The sequence below is a fragment of the Nomascus leucogenys genome, chromosome 5 (assembly GCF_006542625.1).
Source record: "Nomascus leucogenys isolate Asia chromosome 5, Asia_NLE_v1, whole genome shotgun sequence".
Lineage (NCBI taxonomy): Eukaryota > Metazoa > Chordata > Mammalia > Primates > Hylobatidae > Nomascus > Nomascus leucogenys.
Window position 1 is genome coordinate 14,925,910 of NC_044385.1, and position 21,351 is coordinate 14,947,260.

General features: G+C 36.9%; 1 protein-coding gene across 2 annotated transcripts in view; it reads left to right on the plus strand.

Annotated features, from left to right (window-relative positions):
- PCNX2 (pecanex 2) overlaps positions 1-21,351 on the plus strand; it is a 307,465-nt gene that overhangs the window by 100,929 nt on the left and 185,185 nt on the right. For both annotated transcript variants that reach the window (XM_003267270.4, XM_030812668.1), the window contains exons 16-18: positions 3,274-3,383; positions 4,555-4,651; positions 20,808-20,900. In XM_003267270.4, the coding sequence (XP_003267318.2) occupies positions 3,274-3,383; positions 4,555-4,651; positions 20,808-20,900 (300 nt within the window). The remainder of the gene's footprint in view (positions 1-3,273; positions 3,384-4,554; positions 4,652-20,807; positions 20,901-21,351) is intronic.

The window sequence follows — 21,351 nt, forward strand, 5'->3', positions numbered from 1 at the left end:
TGTGGGATCTGTGGGGTGGGGTAGGGGGTGGATACTGAAGGGTGAGTCCCCATTAGGAAGCATTAACAGTAGTCCTGGAACAAGACAGTGGAGGCCTTAACCAGATAGGATGCAATGGAAAGAAGAGGCAGATTGGAGCGGCACTGAAAAGGTATATTGATGGCACACAAGGATCAGGAGACTGTGGAGATGGTGGGAAAGAAACAGCTCTCAGGTGTCCATCATCAAGTAGGGGCTGCACTGACCCCTCCCATGTCAAAAACTTAAATCACCTGGGTTACAGAAACGCACCCTCACAACAACCATTGAGTAGGTTGTTTTTCCTTGTTAAAGAAGAGGAACCCAATAGTTAGAGATGTCTAGTAATTTAGCCAAGGTCACACAGCTCATGGTAGGACCTCCACTCATAGGAGGTACCCGGCTTGACAGAGACTACTGAGTCATTCACTGATGACCGGGAGTGAAATGTGGAGCTCAGACCTTCAAAAGGCTGGGCTGGCACTGAAAGAAAAACGAGGGATAGTGTATGCTGTAGACTGAATGTGTTCCCCAAAATTCTTGTTGAAACCTAATCCCCAATGTTAATGGTATCGGAGGTGAGGGCTTTGTGAGGTGATTACAGTTATTGCGGGAGGAGTCCTTATTGATCAGATTAGTGTCCTTGTAAAAGAGGCCCTAGAGTGCTCTCTTGCATCTTCTACCTTGTGAGAACACAACAAAAAGGCATCATCTAGGAATCAGGAAGCAGGGCCTCCCCAAACAACAAACCTTCTCCTTCCTGCACCTTGACCTTGGGCTTTCAGCCCCCAGAACTGTGAGAAATAAATTTCTGTGGTTTATAAGCCACCCAGTCTATGATATTTTCTTATATCAACCCGAACAGACTAAGAGAGTACAGTAGTTTTCAAGGGCATCTGGATCAAGGGGAAGGAGGACTTTTTTTATTTGTTAAAGATGTCAGCAACCGGCCGGGTGTGGTGGCTCACCCTGTAATCCTAGCACTTTGCGAGGCCAAGGCAGGCAGATTACCTGAGGTCAGGAGTTGGAAACCAGTCTGACCAACATGGTGAAACACCGTCTCTACTGTAATAAAAAATCAGCTGAGTGTGGTGGTGTGTGCCTGTAATCCCAGCTACTCGGGAAGCTGAGGTACGAGAATCGCTTGAACCTGGGAGGTGGAGGTTGCAGTGAGCTGAGATTGTATGACTGCACTCTAGCCTGGGTGATAGAGAGTGACTCCAGCTCAAAAAAAAAAAAAAAAAAGTCAGCAACTTAAGCATTTTTATAGGCAGGGCAGAGGGGACCAATGAAAAGAGAGTAGGACATCCTAGTGTGAGGGGAGGGTTGGGCTCAGGGAAGGAGGAAGTACACCTCTCCCTTGGACACTGGAAGGGAAGGTGTTGCTGATGAAAACTCCAAAGAAAGAGGAGGTCCGTGCAGGATGCCTCATCACTGGGTTTGAGCTTTTCAATAAAATTGGTGGGGAAGACATCTGCACAGAATTAGAAAAATAATGAATGCAGACATGGTACCTTAGAGTGCTGGAAAAGGCACCTGACCCTCGGGGAAGCTGATCTGAGAGGCATGCAGGGCGTCCTGGTGTGGGGAGCTGTGTGGAGAGTGCGTCTGGAGGCAGTGAGTCTTACTTCCTGAGTTTGTAGCCATGCAGCTCAGCAGCCTCAGCGAGAGTCAGCTCCCTGCAGTTTGCTTTCCAGGTACTGCTCTCTGGTGTTTAGACTTCCACAATGGGGAAGATAAAAGAAATACATTTTAATTTCTAGGAAAATGAAGCATGTAAAAATAAAATCTATCCAGTGTATCATTTGCTTTTCCAGCCTATTTTAGCAGTTACAGTGGACAACTGCTAAGCACACTTGACTCATTCGTTTGTAGATTTCATTATAAGCACAATTAATCCATCTTAAAAAAAAATCTAGAGAGAAAAGTATTTAAGTTCTTGACTAAATTCAGCTTTCAGAAGGCATCAGTGATTCTGCTGATGACGATTGAGAAGGTTAAATATGTAGACGTTTTCTTCTTGGTGTACGAGAGACATGTTTATGTTGGTGGGAGCAGCAGGTGTGTGTGGGAGAAGAGCTGGAGTCCCAGGCCACCATGCTGGTTGGGGTGGTAACATGTATTTCCCATGTTCTGCTCTGCCAGGCCAAGTACAATGTGTTGATAACTGACATCTGTGCTTCTATCAAATTAAACCTGAAGTGCCTCTTTTCATTTCAAATAACTTTGCTCTTTCCTCAGGTGACTATCTTTAATCGTTGTTAGAAATGCTTGTTCCCTGGTGCCGCAAAGAAATAGCACTCGAACGTAAATTTAATTCTCTCAGCAAGGCCATTTTTACTTTCTGCAGAAAGGGTGCTCTACACAGATGGAACAATGGCAAGAGCACGCTTGAACAAAGGAAAAGCAGACATATTTATCCCTTACGCATTTGGGTCATCCTTACTGCTATGTCCGGCATCCATTGGCTGGAGCTGGACCTCACGGTCTTAAACAGATACCCTATTTGCTAATAGCTTAACACTTTCCTAAATAGGTAAGTGCAAGGGAGAACAAAGAAGAAGAGGAAGTTGCTCACGAAAGGTTTAAGGAAGCAATAATATTTCCAAATAGGGAAGGGGCATAAGCTATGAGCTAAGACTTGCCTGGGCCTGTCCAGACATGCCTGAGTAAGCCAAAGCAACTAACTGGGCTAAAGGGTAAGACCTGATTGTTGATAGGAGGCTTCAGAGTAAGAAGCTATTATTCCTAGTGTCTATTATTTTATTTTTAAACCAAGATGAGCTTTGAAGAGGAAATTTTCTACTTTCTACAATCTTTATCAAGTTTTCAGTTAGTTAGTCTTTTTAATCTCTTATGTCATTTCTACACTTCTTATGCCATTTAGACCATCAATTAATAAACATCGAGAAATACAGTTATTATAATTGTTAATTATTATATTGAATTCAGAGGAGTGACACGTTTAATATTACATTCTATAGAAAATTCTAAGCTTAATTTCAGGAAAGATTCATTTTACTCTTATAAGTATGTACAATTAGTCAAAAAGTTCCTTATCAAAATCAATGTTTATAAACTAACAGGTGAGTTTTTTGTGTGCCCACCAGATGCTTATATGTCTATGGGCAGGAATGATCACAGGAATAACTCATCCATCCAGCTGGACCTTGGCGATATTTCTAAATGTCTGATAGCGATCCTGCTATTCACGCAGCCATAGTGTGACTTGGCTAACTGACATCTTTTCTTTAGGAACCATGGAGCATGCAACACATCCCGGCACTGTTTTCAGCCTTCTGCGGTCTCTTGGTCGCCCTTTCCTACCATCTGAGCCGGCAGAGCAGTGACCCATCTGTACTCATGTGAGTGGTCTATGCCTGTTCTCTCTCATCACTGAGCTAGGGGCATAGTTCCTGCAGCTTTGTGCCCTGACTGAGATGGGGAGACAGCCATTCACTGCCCATTGTGATTTGACTCTCATTATTAAACTAGCTGGTCCAACTCACTAGAGGAGGGAAGGAGAAATACAGGACCAGCCAGAAACTAATAACAATTAAAAGTGAACATCTAGCAAACATTTTAGTTTTGCTCTTTTGATTTTGGAGTAAAATGCACAGTGGCAGGAACAGATGGCCGATAGCACCCAAGCCCTGTTGTGACTTTCCCTTAGGTGAGTTGGGTGAGAAGCTACCTCCTCAACAATACCCTCTCTAGCTCCATTAAGTTACATCCCTGCCTTTACTCTAGGCAGTTACCCTGGGGAGACTAAACCAGCACCTCTGAAAAGAAAGATTTTGTTTGATTTTATTGTTTTGTTGTTGCTGTTGTTCTCAATCTGGCCAACGTCCTGTGGATTTAAAGTGAAATTTGCACCAAAGTGTTAAAATGTATTTAATGTAATCCTTAGTAATGTGAAAGTATACATTACAATCTTCCCTTTAATCCTATCTTTAAGTCTTCGGTAACGTGTACTCTGGCACTGGAAATCTTCCATGTGATGCCACAGTGAGTTTCAGATATTGACAGTAGCATCTTAAGTAATTTGTTTAAATTTATGAAAGATTTTGATTTAAGATAACCATAACTCTTTGAGGACCAGAGACACCATAATTTTAGGCTATTAGGTGCAGCATTGTGAAAGGCATGAAAAATGGGGGAAAGAAAAGTTAAACATAGTTCACACAATTTTTAGTGTCCATTGTATTAGTGCAATGTTCACTTTCTGCTGCTAATTGTGAAGATGAAGCCCTAGTGGGCTAGCAGAGATGGAGGACCTTCCCCATGTCCCACTGCTGACAGTAGAGGGCGATGATACTGCTAAGGTACTTGACTGCTCTCATTAGGATGAAATTTACAAATCAAAACACTAACTTTGTGATCACTTGAACATGCACCTCTTTTTATTATAAATTTTTAAATGAAGAGAGCACTTGTTTTTGTCATGTGTGGCTGTGAGATCTAAGGTGAAGTTGTTTACCGAAAACACTGTCCCAGGATCATCTTTGATGAAGTATTGTGTTTTCCCACTTTCAGGTCCTTCATCCAATGCAGGCTGTTTCCTAAATTTTTACATCAAAATCTGGAAGAGTCAGCTGCTGACCCTCTCCCTAAGAAGATGAAAGATTCAGTGGTGAGACATTTGCGTTGTGTAATGTAGCATAGGAGGGCCTCACCTTTCAGCAGAGATCAGGCTCTCAATGGAGCTCTAGGCAGGTGGACATGAGAAGGACTAGGACAGAAAGAGACACCTCGCTTGGTACCTGGCACACTGGGCTGTTGAGCTGCCTGCCAGGTGCAGCCCTATTTGAAACGCTTGTTCTCCAGTGCCGTAAAGAAATAGCACTTGAACATAAATTCAACTTACTCAGCAAGGCCATTTTTATACTTTCTGCAGAAAAGGTACACTCGCCAGCAGTTTTGCCATGAGAGGACACCAAACAAAGGAGACAGGGTCATTTATAACTTGACGCGTCCACCTTACTGCTGTGTCCGGTTTCCATTGGCTGGAACGGGACCTCACATTCTGTATTTGTCCTGACTGGCTAGCAACTTAGAACTTTTTAAAAGAGGCAAAGGTAGAGGAGAACAAAGGAAGGAGGAAGTAACTTGTGGAATGCTGAGAAAGGTAAAAACACCTTTAAATAAGGAAGAGGATCAGGCTATGACCTAATGCTTGCTTGGACCAGTGTAAGCATGCCAGGGCAAATATTTAGGCTAAATTGTGGGAGCTAAGAACATAAAGTACATTGATTTCTTTATCATGGCTAGCAGATATTTAAGAATGTTAGCACAGGTCTTTGAATAAATTTTGCTTCTAAGATGTTACTATTTATTCCTAATTAAATGGGAAGGAAAGTCTTTGAAGAGGAACCTTTATTTTTTTTTTACAAGCCCTTTAGAGCATTTTTTTTTTTTTTTTTTTTTTTTTTGAGACGGAATCTCACTGTCTCCCAGGCTGGAGTGCAGTGGCATGATCTCGGCTCACTGCAAGCTCTGCCTCCGGGGTTCACGCCATTCTCCTGCCTCAGCCTCCCGAGTAGCTGGGACTACAGGCGCCTGCCACCACGCCCAGCTAATTTTTTGTATTTTTTAGTAGAGACAGGGTTTCACCGTGTTAGCCAGGATGGTCTCCATCTCCTGACCTTGTGATCTGCCCGCCTCAGCCTCCTAAATTGCTGGGATTACAGGCGTGAGCCACCGCCCCCGGCCTAGAGCATCTTGATGGTGGCTGTTGTGCACACATGGTGTGGGCACTTAGGTGGCCCTCAGGTAGCTGCAGTTTGCCAGGATAGTCACATGAATCACATTCAGTCAGTTTTGTGTATTGCTGGCACCAAACAGCAGGTGGGCTCTGCACAAATGAAAGCTTGTCAGATAAACGTTTAGCCAACCTGCCCCCCTGATGTGGTCCACACACAGCTCTTCTCCACATCTTCTCCCCTAAGTGCCATGCTTAGTTCAGAGCATTCTTTCAAAGTTGATGTCTGCATAGCCATTGCTTGGGGCCCCTGGACTTTAGACTTATGGCTGGGTCACAGAGAAGGGGGCAACCACACTGGGTGGAGCACGGGAGAAGAAAAGGAAGAAGGAGAGGAAGGAAGGAACAAGAGAATCCTACAGCTATAAAATAATGATGCCATTTCCCTGTTCACCAGGAAAATGGCTCTGGACAGCTTCAAAAATTCTTTTAGCAGATGTAGTTTCTTTGGTATCAACTTACAAACATTCATACTTTGAAAAGCAATGCTCATTAATTGTGTAAGCTCCCATACATCTGAGTATTGAGCTCGGAGCCGTCTGATGTCCTTGACTCACACTTTTCCTGGTTTTCTTAGGAATGACAGATAAAAGGAAAAGAGAAGAGTCTGTTGATCCAGCCAGGACTGTGTCTCATTTGTCTTGATATCCACAGAGCCAGTGCCTGGTGTTATAGTGGGTACTCAGTACAGTTCATGGAATTTTGACAAATTTAATTGCAGTCTGCCATTTCAAGACGATGTCCAGGACTCACAGCCAACATGAGAGCCTTAAAAAAATTCATACTCAGCTTTTGTGCTTTTGAGTGTGGACAGAATTCAAGCTAGTATTAAGGCTTTTTTTCCACTACAAGGGAATCAAAGGACAAATCACTTAATATGAGTAAGGGTATAGTTCATGAATTTTAGGAGCAGAGATACATTTAAAAGCAGGTTAAAAGTCAAAGCAGCTTAAAAAAAAGAGAAATATTTGACATAAGCCTAGCATCCACAACCTGACCTCCAATATTTATACCAGGAGACTTACAGGGAGAAGGTCAAACTGATATTCCTACAGCATTTTCTATAAAAGCTGTAGGGTGGCCAAGAGTCTACCCAAAAGTCTCCCCGTGGATATCTGAGAAAAACTATGCCCTTCAGTCTTCCTTGATTTCATGACTAATGAAGATGCATTTCTACTTTCTGATTTATTGCAGTTAAAAATAATGTAGGAATTACAAAGAAATTTGACAAGAAATTTGCCCAGCAGAGGTTGATAGTATTTCATTGGTATAATTAGATGTGATTGGCTAGGTGTTGCCTCCCTTGGTTTTCATACCCTTTGAAATGCTTCGTACAGTGTGGAGCACATAACTTGTTAGGTGATTTAATAAGATGTTTGTGTTCACTTCTCTGAAAAGTCTCTGGCCTAATTATAATATTTTAATGGGAATATCACATTCAGCTTTTAGAGTTTGATATATAATACTTTCTGTGACACCATGCAAGCATAAACCCCCCCTCCTCATTGTCTCTGATTTTGATTCTCTGTGTCTCCACCTCTTATTTTCTCTGTCTGTCTGTCTGTCTCTCTCTTTTCTTGAGTTTTAGTTTGTATGAGAACCCCTCAGGGAGCCTCATTAGATTTCAGTTTTCTAGCCCTCCGCCCATATTCTGATTCCTCTGGCCTGTGAAGGGGTCTGAGGAGCTTCATTTTAACAGGAATGTTCACCCAGGTGATTCTGTTTAGGTGATCCACAGATTGTACTTCAGGAAACATTGATCTAGAAACAGAGATATACCAATGGGCCTATACATTTGCATATGAGCAAGATAAGTTATGCACACAAAGTTTATCACCAAAATTCATTACTTAATAAAGATATAAACTTTCCACTAGTGGGTTACCTGGTTAGTCTTTTTCTATTTGTCTTATTAGCACAGACTCTTTTAACTTTCATATCTTTGTCATTTTCAACACCCTTTATTATGTTTAGATTTGTTTGTTTCACTGTATCAATTTTCTTCAGTTCCTAGAAACAAAAAAAAGCCTATTTAATTCTTATGTGTAAAATTCAAACAGTCTTTTCCTAAATCATTGGTTATAATATCTAGATTTTTCTGGTCCCATGCTGCTAGATGTGGAATGTTGGAACAGGGGTTCTTAAGCTTCCTTTGAGAGTTGGAGTGTGAAGTACTATATAAAATGCCACAGTGAATTTAAAATGTTCAGTATATGAAGAGCTAATATATTGCTTAGTTAAACATGCACAGATTTACCATAAATCCAAAAATTTATATATAAATTTATATATAAATTTTTCATTTTTTTCTCTTTGCAGCCTTACACTGGCCAGAACTTCTAAAACAATATTCAATAATATTAATAGTTTACTATTTTATGTATATAAAATATAAATTAAATATATAATATATAATTTTCTATATAATATATAATATAAATTAAATATGTATTTATTATAATACTATATATAATATATAAAATATAAAATATATATTACATATAATACATAATTTATTATATATAAAATATAAATTAAATATATTTATATATAATTTATATATTATATATAAAATTTTAATTATATATTTAATTTATGTTTTATGTATATATAAAATGGAAAGCAAAATAGTGAAGAGTAAAGAGCAAAGAGAAAAAGAGAAAAAAATGCTGATTTATATGTGTATATAAAACTTTTCTGTGTATACTATATAATCAACTATGATTAATAAGAGGATTCATAAATACAACCAGAGAAAAGAAAATTTAGAAAAGCAAGAACTTTCTAACATACCAGAAATAACCTATGAAAATGTGATCCAACTCACAGTACCAACAAAATATCTGAATTGATAATGGAAATGATTTTAACAAGTAGTGTCACAAATAAAGTAAACTAACTACAGCAGTTTATTAAAATGTAAATGATGTTCTGAATAAGTGGAGATAGACATAACCTGATTTTGGATAGGAAGCCTGAGACTTATAAAATGTCAATTCTTTCTAATGAATTTGTAGGTTTCATATAATTCAAAACAGTTCCAAAGGCACTATATTCCCCACATTGAGAAGTGATTCTAAGGTTCCTTTAGAAGAATAGCAGTTAATAGTTTTTAAAAACTTGAGAAAGAAGCATAAGAAAAAGGAACTTAGCATTTTTAGATTTAAGAGTGAAGACTGGGCTGGGCACGGTGGCTCACGCCTGTAATGCCAGCACTTTCAGAGGCCGAGGCGGGTGGATCACCTGAGGTCAGGAGTTCGAAACCAGCCTGGCCAACATGGTGAAACCCCATCTCTGCTAAAAATACAAAATTAGCCAGGTGTGGTGGCACATGACTGTAGTCTCAGCTACTTGGGAGGCTGAGGCAGGAGAATCACTTGAACCTGGGAGGCAGAGGTTGCAGTGAGCTGAGATCGTACCACTGCATTCCAGCCTGGGCAACAAGAGGGAAGCTCTGTCTTTAAAAAGAAAAAAGAAAAACAACAGTGAAGACTGAATAATCAGAAAAAAGTATGAGACTATCCAAGATCAGAGAATGGGATTAGTGGATCAGAAAAACACAGAAAGGAGACAGACTCTTTTATGAATGTATTATGTCAAAATTAAATGTCACAATCAAAAATTGATTTTCAGAGTCTGGTGTTGAGATAATTGTTTAGCAGTGGGAAAGAAAAACAAATCTTATGTCCCAATCGCTAGTCCCTCGCCAGACACCAATGTAAATGAGAGAGGGATTTAGGAGTTTCAGAAAGTGAGAGAGAGAGGAAAAGGGAAAAGGAAAGGAGGAAAGTCACATGGGACTTTTTCATTTCTGATATTATGGCAGGCTACTGCTGATTAAAACTAAAAATTCTGAATAAAATACAAAAAAACTCTTCCTGAATGTAACAAAAAAACCTGACAAAATAATAAGGAATTATCAGCTAAAAATCTTACTGAACAGGAGTACCTGGAGGAAGGAGGGCAGGAAGCTGCTTTTGCCCCAAGAGCATTTGCCCAACCTGGGGACCTTAAGCCTTGTTTTTCAGACCTCGAACTATGGAGAACAGGAATTGAAGCCCAGGTGGGTGTCCAATGCCAGACCATGGATCATCAGCCTGGGACACCAAAGTGCCACCCTCTCAGAGTGAGGATGATCCTCAGGAAGTCAGCTCCACCACCCTCCACACCAGGAAGTGCAGCAGACTCACTTCATGATTGAGCAGAATAAGAGAATCCTTGAGAAGTCGTAAGTTTGCATGGATTTGCAGCACAAGTTCAAACAACTAGATGGCACCAAATCCCTCAATTTATGAAGACATTTAACGTGGTACCCAATTGGAAACGCCTCATGGCAGAAACAAACATAAATCCTTTCTAGAAGGTTGCCTTGTCCAAGTGTTTCCCAAACCAGTTTTCTTTAGAGAAAATGCACAGCTTACTATAAAAAAATTTTAACCTACACATGGAAATAAGGAACCAGCAGAAACTGGTCTGCAAATATTTCAGATATTGGAAGTATCAGACACAGATTTTAAAACAACTATACTTATTATGCTTAAAGAAGTAAAAGGCAAGCTTTAAAATTTATAGACCATAGAAAATATTTAAAACAATTCAGCATGTTTGAAAGAGAGCCAAATAGAATTTCCTAAACAAACAAACAAACAAACAAGTGAATCAGTTGAAATATACACCACCACACACCCCACACATGGGGAATTAGATACCTCTGAAGAGAGAATTAGTGAACTGAAAGATAAGGAGAGAAGAAGGTACCCAGAATGTAACACTAATTGACAAAAGAAAAAAAATCAAGAAATATGAAAGAGAAATGGCTTCAAGGATAGAGTGAGAAAATCTAAAATATATCCAATCAGAATTCCTAGAAAAAGAGAGACTGAAGCATAATCAATATTTGATGAGATAATATCTGAGAGTTTACCAGAACTGATGAAAGACATTTAACTTGAGATTCAGGAATTTCAGTGAATCACATGTAGGGTAAATTAAAGAAAAAAGAATCAACACCAGACAAGCCATAGTGAAAATGCAGCATACCAAGCACACAGACCAACTTAAAGCAGGTAAACAGAATGAACAGATTACATTCAAATGGATGAGAGGCTGCAAGCTCCCTTATCAAGAGCCCTCATGGAAGCCAGAAGACAGTTGTTGGATATACTTAATGCTGTGTAAAGAAAGTAACTACCAAGCTAGAACTTTACTCCTAGTGAAAATATCTTTAAAGATAAAGGCAAAATAAATTTTAGAAAAACAAAAGCTCAGAGACCCTCATTACATGAAATTCTGAAGGTATTTTTCAGTAGAAAGTGATCTTGTGTTAAAAGTAATTTGAGGAGAAAAGAAAAAAATTTAAAGAAAGTGGTCTTGGATGGAAGATCTGATTTGCAAGTGAACAAAAAGAAAAGAAAGTAGCAGGTACATTGGCAAACCTGAATAAATATTAACTGCATAGAACCATGATAAGACTATATAGTTGGCTTAAAAAATATAAGGTAGAATGAAAATACATGACTATAATAATATACAAGCTTAGATAAGAGAGGAAATGAACTTCAAGTCGTCAGAGGTCTTAGTAATGTCCAAGAGAAGAATAAAGATACAGATTGAATGTCCCTAATCCAAAAATCCAAAACCTGAAATGCTTCAAAATCCAAAATATTTTGAGCACCAACGTGACGCTCAAACGAAGGGAGTGTTTGCATTTCAGATTTTCGGATGAGGGCTGCTCAGCCCGTACCGTTAACTTTGGTCTGTGATCAATTAGGTATGCATGTTGGAATGTTTTGTGCAACTACTAAAGGAATAGAGACAAAGCATGTAGCTTCCAAATCCAAAGAGAGGGAAAAATGGAAAACTAAAAAATAGAAGTTATTCACAAATAACAAAAGGAAATTGGACTAACATGTCATACTGTACTTAAAAGTCAATTCCACGTAAATTATAAGCCTAAATATGAGAAAATAAAACCTGAAAGCACTTAGAGTCATAATAATGGAAACTACTTTTATGATAGCAGTGTAGGAAATAATTTTTTAAAACAACACAAAAAGATTCAAATTAATTAAAATTATGATCTTTGATTTATTTTAAATTTTACAGAAAAGAGACTAGTGTCTAGATGAATATAAAACTCCTCTAAATCAATAAGAAAACCAGATATCTCCATTGAAAATAGGCAGAAGACTTGTACGTACACTTCACAAATGAGGAAATATAAATGGCCAAAAACGATGAATATATGGGCAACCTCATTTATAATCAGAAAACTCCAAATTAAAATCACACTGACTTACCATTTCAAAACTACCAGACTAAAAAAAATCCAAAGTTCTTACAGTCCTAAGTGTTGAAAAGTGTAGAGCAAGATAATTCTCATGTATTGCTGGTGGGAGTGTGAATTAGTATACACATTTTGGACAAAAGTTTGATAACATAAAGTTTACGACATGAATAGACTGCAGCCACAATTCTACTCCTAGGTACTTATTCTGGAGCAAATCTTGCACATTTGCACCAAAATACACATATAAAATTGTTCATAATAGCACCTTTTCATGAAAGTGCCAAATGAGTATTCTACAGCAAAGGAAATAAACTTATTACAGCTAAATGCAATGCATGAGTGAATCTTAACCACGTAATGTTGAGCAAAGGAAGCAAGACACAAAATAATGCGTATAGTATGGCACAATATATTGAGTAAAAATGGGCAAAATTAAACAGCTTATGGTTGCATACCTAAGTCGTAAGTAGTGAAATCATTTTTTTTCAAGCAAGAAAATGATTTTCACCAGTCAGGATTGTTGATGGTAACCTCCAGGAGGCAAGAGAGGGATTTTTGATCAGATAGCCACATACAAGAAGCTTCTAGGATGCTGGAAATGTTAGATTAATTGAACAAGTTGGTGGTTACAGAGGTGTTCACTTTATAATTATTAAATTGTACATACTTATTATATGCACTTTATGGTTACCTGTGTCACATTTTAAAACAGTAAAATAAATTTTCAAAAAAGATATTAAATAAAATAAAATATTTATCCAAAATATACAGAGAAAATGATTTTTCAGACTTAGGATGCATAAAATAAATAACACACACGCAATACCCCGAGTTAGATTTAAGAACATAAAAATTTTAAACTTCTGTATGTAAAAAAAGGTGGAAAAATTTAAATAATTTGGTACAGTACTGTGGCAAACTTAGGAAAGTTAAATATCTTTCTAATACCAACAACCCTTATAATTTGATTTTTAAAACCCTATAGGCAAATTATATGTGTATTATTTATATATAATTGTATACAAATATGTATATATCTGAGCTCCAAAATGAAGCCATTTGAAATTTTATATAAAATTTAGGAACAAATTAGGTAAATGTATGAAATAATTACCATTATTATGAATTTAAAAATGCAAATTAAAATGAGATGGCACTTTTTTGGTACACATCATTAGCACTGGAAAAATTAGTGATGGTGCCAATTGTGTCAAGATAAAATCTCTTAGACATCATTTGTGTTTATGTAAATTATTACAACCATCTGGAAAAGCATAATTTATCAAGGATTGTTAAATGCTTATAACCTATGATAAAGTAAATCTATTTGCTAGAGTTTTTCTAGGAAATTAATTCAAAATATGAAAAAAATTTAGGTATATAAAGATAATTATTTCAGCATAATTCATCATGGTAAACAATGGAAGGCAACCTAATAGCAGCAGTCGAGGGATGTTTGCACTACGACTCATTCAATTTCTTTCACTAAATTAATGTTTTGAGTGATCACTGTGGCATTGTATATTGTATATATTGTATTTCCATCACAAGATGGAAAATTATTTAACCACTAAATGATATTATTGAGCCTATACAATTATATATATATAGCTTACAAAAGAAAATACTGTGGAAAAGGTAGAAAATTATTTGCACACTAAGATTAGATACTTATAAAATATGCATAGAAATATTCATATACATAATGATTATAGCTAGAGCCTGGTTTAACATCAACAGGAAAAATACTGGCTCAGAAAACACAAAAATGCTAATACCGTTAATGTCAGGCTATAATGATTGTGAATGATTTTCCCCTCTCTTCTCTATGTTCTAGGGTGCTGCAATGTTATTATGTTATTCTATAATGGGAAACTTAATTAATAATAAAAATTATAAAGACCTAAATTTGCATTTTCCTTCCATCTTGCAGTATATTCCCTTTCACACTCATTTTTGTAAGATCTAACATGGTATAATTCACTATTAAGACATAGGACATTTATTAAAAGGAAACAGATTCTTAAACTCTTGTTTTTTAGATAAGTAATTTAACAGAGTCACAGATTTTTTTAACCTTCAAACGTGAAGGAAGAGGGCAGTACCAGTAAATTCTCTTTTTATATTACAAAACTAAGATTAAAATAAAATATACTTACCTGAAAAAACCCACACATATTTATATCTTATAGAAGGTGGGAAGGTATAATAATATACATTTAAATGAGCAAAAAGTTATTTAACAAGAAAACCAACTAAAATTACAAACTTTTTAGAGCTTATTAAAGGCTACTTTCACAGGACAGAGTAGCAAGCTCTGAAGTTCAGGTGTCTTACAAGATTCCTTTTAAAGATATTATTTTTATTTTTTAAAGATATTTTATTGTGTATATTTAAAGTATATAACACAATGTCATGAGGTACATATAGATAGTAAAATGGTTACTATAGTGAAGTAAGTTAACATATCCATCATCTGACATAGTTACCCATTTTTATCTTTTTGTGGCAAGAGCAGCTAAAATCTACTTATTTTGCAGGAATCTCAAATATAGTACAGTTTTATTAATTATAGTTCTCAAGTACATTAGATCGCTGGAGTTGTTTATCCTATGTATCTGCTACTTTATAATTTCTAACATACATGTCCCCATCTCTACCTCTCCCATGCCCATGTTAACTACTGTTTTATTCTCTATCTCTATATATTTGACTCTCTCTCTCTGTCTCTTTAGATTCTACATAAAAGTGAAATCATGCAGTATTTGTCTTTCTGTGTCTGGGTTATTTCACTTAGCAAAATGTGCTCCAGGTTCATCCATGTCGTGGCAAATGGCAGGATGTCTCTTTTTATAAAGGCTGAAAAATATTCCATTTACATTTATATTAGAATTTCTTTATCCATTGTTTATCTGTTGACAGACACTCAGGTTGTTTCCACATCTTGGCTATTGTGAACAGTGCTGCAATACACGTGGTAGCACAGATATCCTTATGGCATGGTGATTTCGTTTCCTTTGGGTATATGCCTAGAAGAGGGATTGCTGGGGCACATGGTAGTTCTGTTTTTAATATCTTTTTTTTTAATATAGAGATGTGTTCCCATTATGTTGCTCAGGCTGGTCTTGAACTTGCAGCCTCAAGCAATCTTGCCACCTTGGCCTCCCAAAGTGCTGGAATTACAGGCGGGAACCAACACACCTGGCCTATTTTTAAATTTCTTTAGAACCTCCATATTCTTTTCATAATGGGTTGCACCTATCTACATTCCCACCAAAAAAATGTATATTATTTTCCAGGATAAAATTTTTGGAGCAGAATAATATCTGCTTTTTGGTGGCTTTGGGGAAAAACAACTGTTTCCTTTTGATTTTGCCGATGTTATTTTCAGCAATATTAGGAGAGCAGTCTAGTTTAATTAACTAGAATCAAGAGTAAAAAGCTCAGTAATTACCATTTGCCATCTGTATATCTCCTTCAATGAAGCGTCTGTTCAGAACTTTTTGCCGTGTGCAGCTGGGGATGTAGGAGGGTGTTGTTTGTTTATAGGTAAATGTCCTTTGTTGAATGTGGGTTTTATGAGTAGTAATGTTTTTTTTTTCCCCTAGTCTTCGGCTTGCCTTTTTGTAAGAGTCTTTCGAAGAGCAAAAGTTTTACATTTTTGTGATGTCCAATTTATTTAATTTTTTATTTTACAGTTCCAACTTTAGTGCTCCATTTAAGAAATCTTTGCCAAATCCAGGATCATTAAGATTCCCTCTTATGGTTGCTTTGAGCAGTTTGATGGTTTGTTAGGTTCATGATGTTGAGTTAATTTCTGTATGTGCAGCAAAGTAAGTATCAAGGTGTTTTTGTTATTGTTTTATTTAATTTAATTAATTAATTTATTTATTTTGTAGATGGCTATTCCATTGTTCCAGCACCTTTTATAGAAAAGATTATCCTTTTCTTCATTTAGGGGATTTGTCATTTCACCATTGCACTTTTGTTGAAAATCAATTGATCATATATCTGTTGTGGCCTATTTCTGGACACTTTATTCTTTTCCATTGATCTAGATGTGTATTTACACCAATACCATCAATACCATAGTTACTGTAGCTTTGTAATAAACCTTGAAACCAGGTATTGTATGTCCTCCAACTTTTTATTTTTCAAAGTCGTTTTAGCTATTCTAGGGTCTATTGCATTTCCATATACATTTTTGAATTAGCATGTCCATTTCTAAAAAAAATTCTGCTAGAATTTTCATTACAATTTCATTGAATTTATCAATCCGTTTTGTGAGAATTGACTTATTAACAATACTGAATCTTCAAATCCAGGAATGCAGTGTATCTCCCCATTTATTTATTTAGTTTATCTGTTTAGTTTCTCTTATTTCTTTACTGATGTTAGGTGGTTTCTGTCTTGCACATTTTTTTTCTCAAATTTATCCCTAAGTATACTTTTAGTGCTATTATACATAGTACTTTAAATTAAGTACATGAAAAGATGTTCATCATTAGTCACTGGAAAAGGCAAATTAAAACCACAATTAGATACCATTCCATTAAGGTTTCTCAACCTCAGCACTGTTGACATGTTGAGCCTCAGAATATTTCCCTGGTTGCAGGGAGGTGGGGGTTGGGGGGGCTGTCTTGTGCATTGTAGGATGTTTGGCTGCATCCCTGGTCTCTAGCCACCAAATGGCAGTATTATTTCTTCCCTTCCTCAAATTGTAAAAACCAAAATATCTCCAGATACTGCAAAATCTGCCCTAGGAGGCATACATTCACTAGGCATACATTCACTAGCACGGTTAAAATTTTAAAAACTATTGACAAGACTATGGAGGAACTTGAATTCACACATGCTGCTGTTGAGAATGTAAAATAGTTACAACTACTTTGAAAACAGCTTGGCAGTTTCTTTTTTTAATTTTGCTTTTAATTGACAATAATTGTACACATTTATGGGGGTACACTGTGATGTTTTCATACATGTTTGCATTCTGCAATGATGAAATTATGGTATTTAAAATATCACCTCACTTATTTATCATTTCTTTGTGGTAAGAATATTGAGAATCCTCTCTTCTAGTTATTTTGAAATACACATTATGATATTGTTACTATTGTCTTCCTACTATCCTGTAGAACACCAGAATTTTTTCTTTCTAACTATAATTTTGTACTCATTGAACAATCTCTCCTCCCCCTTCCTTCTCCCCTCCCCAGCCTCTACAAACCACTATTCCACTCTGTACTTCTATGAGATTGGCTTTTTTAGATTCTACAAATAAGTGAACTCAGTGGTATTTGTCTTTCTGTGCCTGTCTTATTTCACTTAACATAATGTCCTCCAGGTTCATCCATGCTGCTGCTGCAAAATGACAGGATTACATTCTTTTTTATGGCTGAATAGTATTCCATGGGGGTGTGTTTGTGTATATCACATTTTCTATATGTTTTCTACATATGATATATATTTCATATCATATGTAAAAAATGTGATATCATATATAAAATGTGATTATATATATTATATATTTATTGGTTTATGGCCACTTAGATTGATTTCATATCTTGGCTATTGTGAATAATGCTGTATTAAGCCTGGGAGTGCAGGTATCTCTTCAACATACTGATTTTATTTACTTCAAAAAATACACAGTAGTGGAATTGCTGGATCATATGGTAGTTCTGTTTTCAATTTTTTGAGGAAATTCCCCATACTGCTTTCTATAATGGCTGTACCAATCAATATACATTTCCACCAACAGTGTGTAAGGTTCCTTTTCTTTCACATCCATACCAGCATTTGTTGATAATAACCATTCTAATTGGGATGAGATGGTATATCATTGTGGTTTTGATTTGCATTTTCCTGATGATTAGTGGTGTTGCACATTTTAAAATATTTTTTGGCCATTTGTATGTCTTCTTTTGAGAAATGTCTATTCACGTCCTTTGCCCAGCTTTTAATCAGATTATGGCAGTTTCTTAAAAAGTTAAGACTAAACCTACTACATAACCCAGCCATTCTTCTAGGTATTTACACAAGAGAAAAAAATAACATGTCCAGGTAACTGTTCATGAATATTTGTTGCAGCTTTATTTAGCTGCAAATAGCCAAAAACTGGGAACAAATTCAAACATCTACCCACAGGTGAACAGATAAACACATTGTGGTATATCCATACAGAGGAATACTACTCAGCAATGAAAAGGAATGAACTATTGACACAGATGACACCATGGATGAATCTCAGAATAAGTACCCTGAGTGAAAGAAGCCAGACCAAAAGAGTACATATTTTATGAATCCATTTATATAACATTCTAGAAAATGAAAACAAGAGGCTGAGGCAGAAGGATCACTGAAGACAGAAAGTCAAGGCTATAGTGAGGAAAGGGATAGATTAGGAAGAGGCAAAAGAGGAAACATTGGGGTGTAATGGATGTGCTAATTATCTTAATTCTGGTTATGGTTTTATAGGGATATATATAGTCCCATAATTTATATATATCCCCATAAAGCAATAGCCGGAATTATATATAATATATATTATATAATTTATATATGTAAAATATATATATAAACTTGTTAAGTTGTATACTTTTATTTTTTTGAGACAGAGTCTCACTCTGTCACCCATGCTGGAGTGCAGTGGTGTGATCTCAGCTCACTGCAACCTCGGCCTCCTGGGTTCTGCGATTCTCCTGCCTCAGCCTCCCGAGTAGCTGGGACCACAGGTGTGAGCCACCACAACTGGCTAATTTTTGTATTTTAGTAGAGACAGAGGTTTCATCATGTTTGGCCAGGCTGGTCTTGAACTCCTGACCTCAAGTGATCCACCTGTCTTGGCCTCCTAAAGTGCTGGGATTACAGGGGTGAGCCACAGCGCCCCACCTAAGTTGTGCACTTTAAATATATGTGGCTTTTTGGTACCAATTTTATCTCAATAAGCTATTTAGAAATTATAATATAGAAAAGAAATGGGTGGAGAGAACATTTTAATAAATAGAGAAAGGCTGTGTAACGGTCTATATTTACACGGGATACTCATGACACTGATAGAAATCACAGTGGAATTCCCATATATCATCCAACCGTGAAAAAAAGGTTAATAATAATTCGAGCTCATTCCTACTTCTGCTTTAAGAAACTTAGAAATGCAGCCTTCCTTCCTCCCTACTCCAGCAGTCATACTGGTGGCCGACTATTTTCCCTTTAGACAAAGGTGATTAGTCAGTTAAACGTAACACATGATTTTAAATTAGAATATTCGGGAAAATGTTTATCTTCTTTCAGATAAACGTTCAGTAATTTTTAAATGACATAAAACCATGTTAATGAAAAATAGGAGAGAAAAATTAACATCTCCCCACAGCCAAAAGATGCCGTGAATTACAGAATGTTCCTCTAGAAAGTTCTGGTCTTTTTTAAACATTTGGAATGATAGAAAGCAATATGTGGCCTGTTGCTAAAGTAAATCTTTGGTGAAGTTCTCTGATCACAAACATTTTATAGATTCAGAATTAAATTCCTATGGTTATCCCTGCCCCAAAATCAGATTACCATTAATTACTATGAATAAATCTAGGATCCCGACTTTTTCACTGTTTCTTTTTATCACTTTGGATGACAATATGGTCAGCAAGCCAGGAAGGAGCATGACTTGCAAGAAACCCCACATTTTAATTTAAGAAACAATGAATTAAAAGGCATAAATCCCTTCAATATGAGAAAGGGAGGTATAAATGTATTGAAGGTTTCAGGTTTTCAGAATTTTCAGGTAACAGTGTGATACCTTCAAATGATCAATAATTGTGTACTATAATCCGCCTCTACAGAGAGAAAAGAAGTGATGGTTCCTCCTGTTTGCTTTAGATTGTTCAGCCAGCAATATTGTGCTCCGTTGGAGCTAACAGGCCATTCTCCATCTATCTGCTTTCACAGCATTCTTAGATTGAACTTTGCTTTGTTTTCCCTAGCCCCTGCTTACACTACAATTTTGTATGAAAAAGTATTAGTGAGTTACTGAACATTTCATTGTCTGCATGTAATGTGTGTACCTCTTGCATATATCTATGTATATATAAAAATATAAATATATATGTATATATATATATATAAATATAAAAATATATATATAAGATAATTTTGAAGTGGTTTCTTTAATTCACCAGTGATCTGACTGGTAAATTAAAATGCAAAATCTGGTCTTGTCCAAAGCAATAAGAAATGTATAAGAGGCTTCTGTTTGTTTTAGCCAGGTTTTTGGAATGTTAAAATCCAAGACACCCTAAAGCCAAGTAAAGATGATTAGCACTTTGACCTCCTTTATAAGACCTTAATAATCTAAGTCCCTTTGGGGAGCTCTCTGGGAATCTCGTATCTGATCTATGTTTGTGGAAACACAGATCAGACACAAGAACCTTATGAGAACCACATGCCTCTTACTTGTGTAGAAAACCTTTCTTCTTTCTATGGTTAGCACACATACACTAACCTTGCAGTGCGTGGTTCCTCTCCCCCACCACTCTCCCCCAGCCCACCTTAGTCTTCCTGAAATTCCCTAAGCAGGAGCTAGTGAACAGCCCATCCAGTGTGTGCCACTGAGTGTGTCAGGTAAGTGATGGGCTGGAAAAACAGTTTATCTCGGGTCAATGTCCTGTTGCTTGATTTACCTGGTCACACAGAGTTGCTGAGAGAAATGAAGAGCCGCCTTTACCGCTGGTTTTCTCTTTCCAGACGGATGTCTTAAAATGGGATCTCATCGTCTGCGCAGTGGTTGCTGTCCTCTCATTTGCAGTCAGCGCCAGCACTGTATTCCTGTCATTGCGAGTATGTATCCACCAACTTTGTACTCTTCCTGCCCCCTTATTCTCCTTAATAACAAAGCTGTCATGGAGCTACAGGGTATTGACAAGACACTTGAGCCAGAGAAAGAAAACAAAATGCCCGTTGAGAGGCTTAGGGAATGAATCCATGTACTGTGAACAGTTATGTCCAAGATGTGACTTGGTCCACATCACAGATTGGGTTCGATTGCTTTATCCTTACCTGCATCTGGGGAGCTGTTTTGTTTGCAAGAGTGATGGCACATCTTGTGGAATCCACTGTGAGGACAGTTAATAGTCATAGGGTGGGCTAACAGTGCTCTACTATGAGTAGAGAAGAGAGGAGTCACCGTATCAGGGGTGAGGCAGAGGTCACAGAGCCAAAAGGACTATGGGAAAAGGATTTTCAGTTAGAAAAACAAAGTGGGGAGCTCCAGATGGGATTCCTGGCTGTG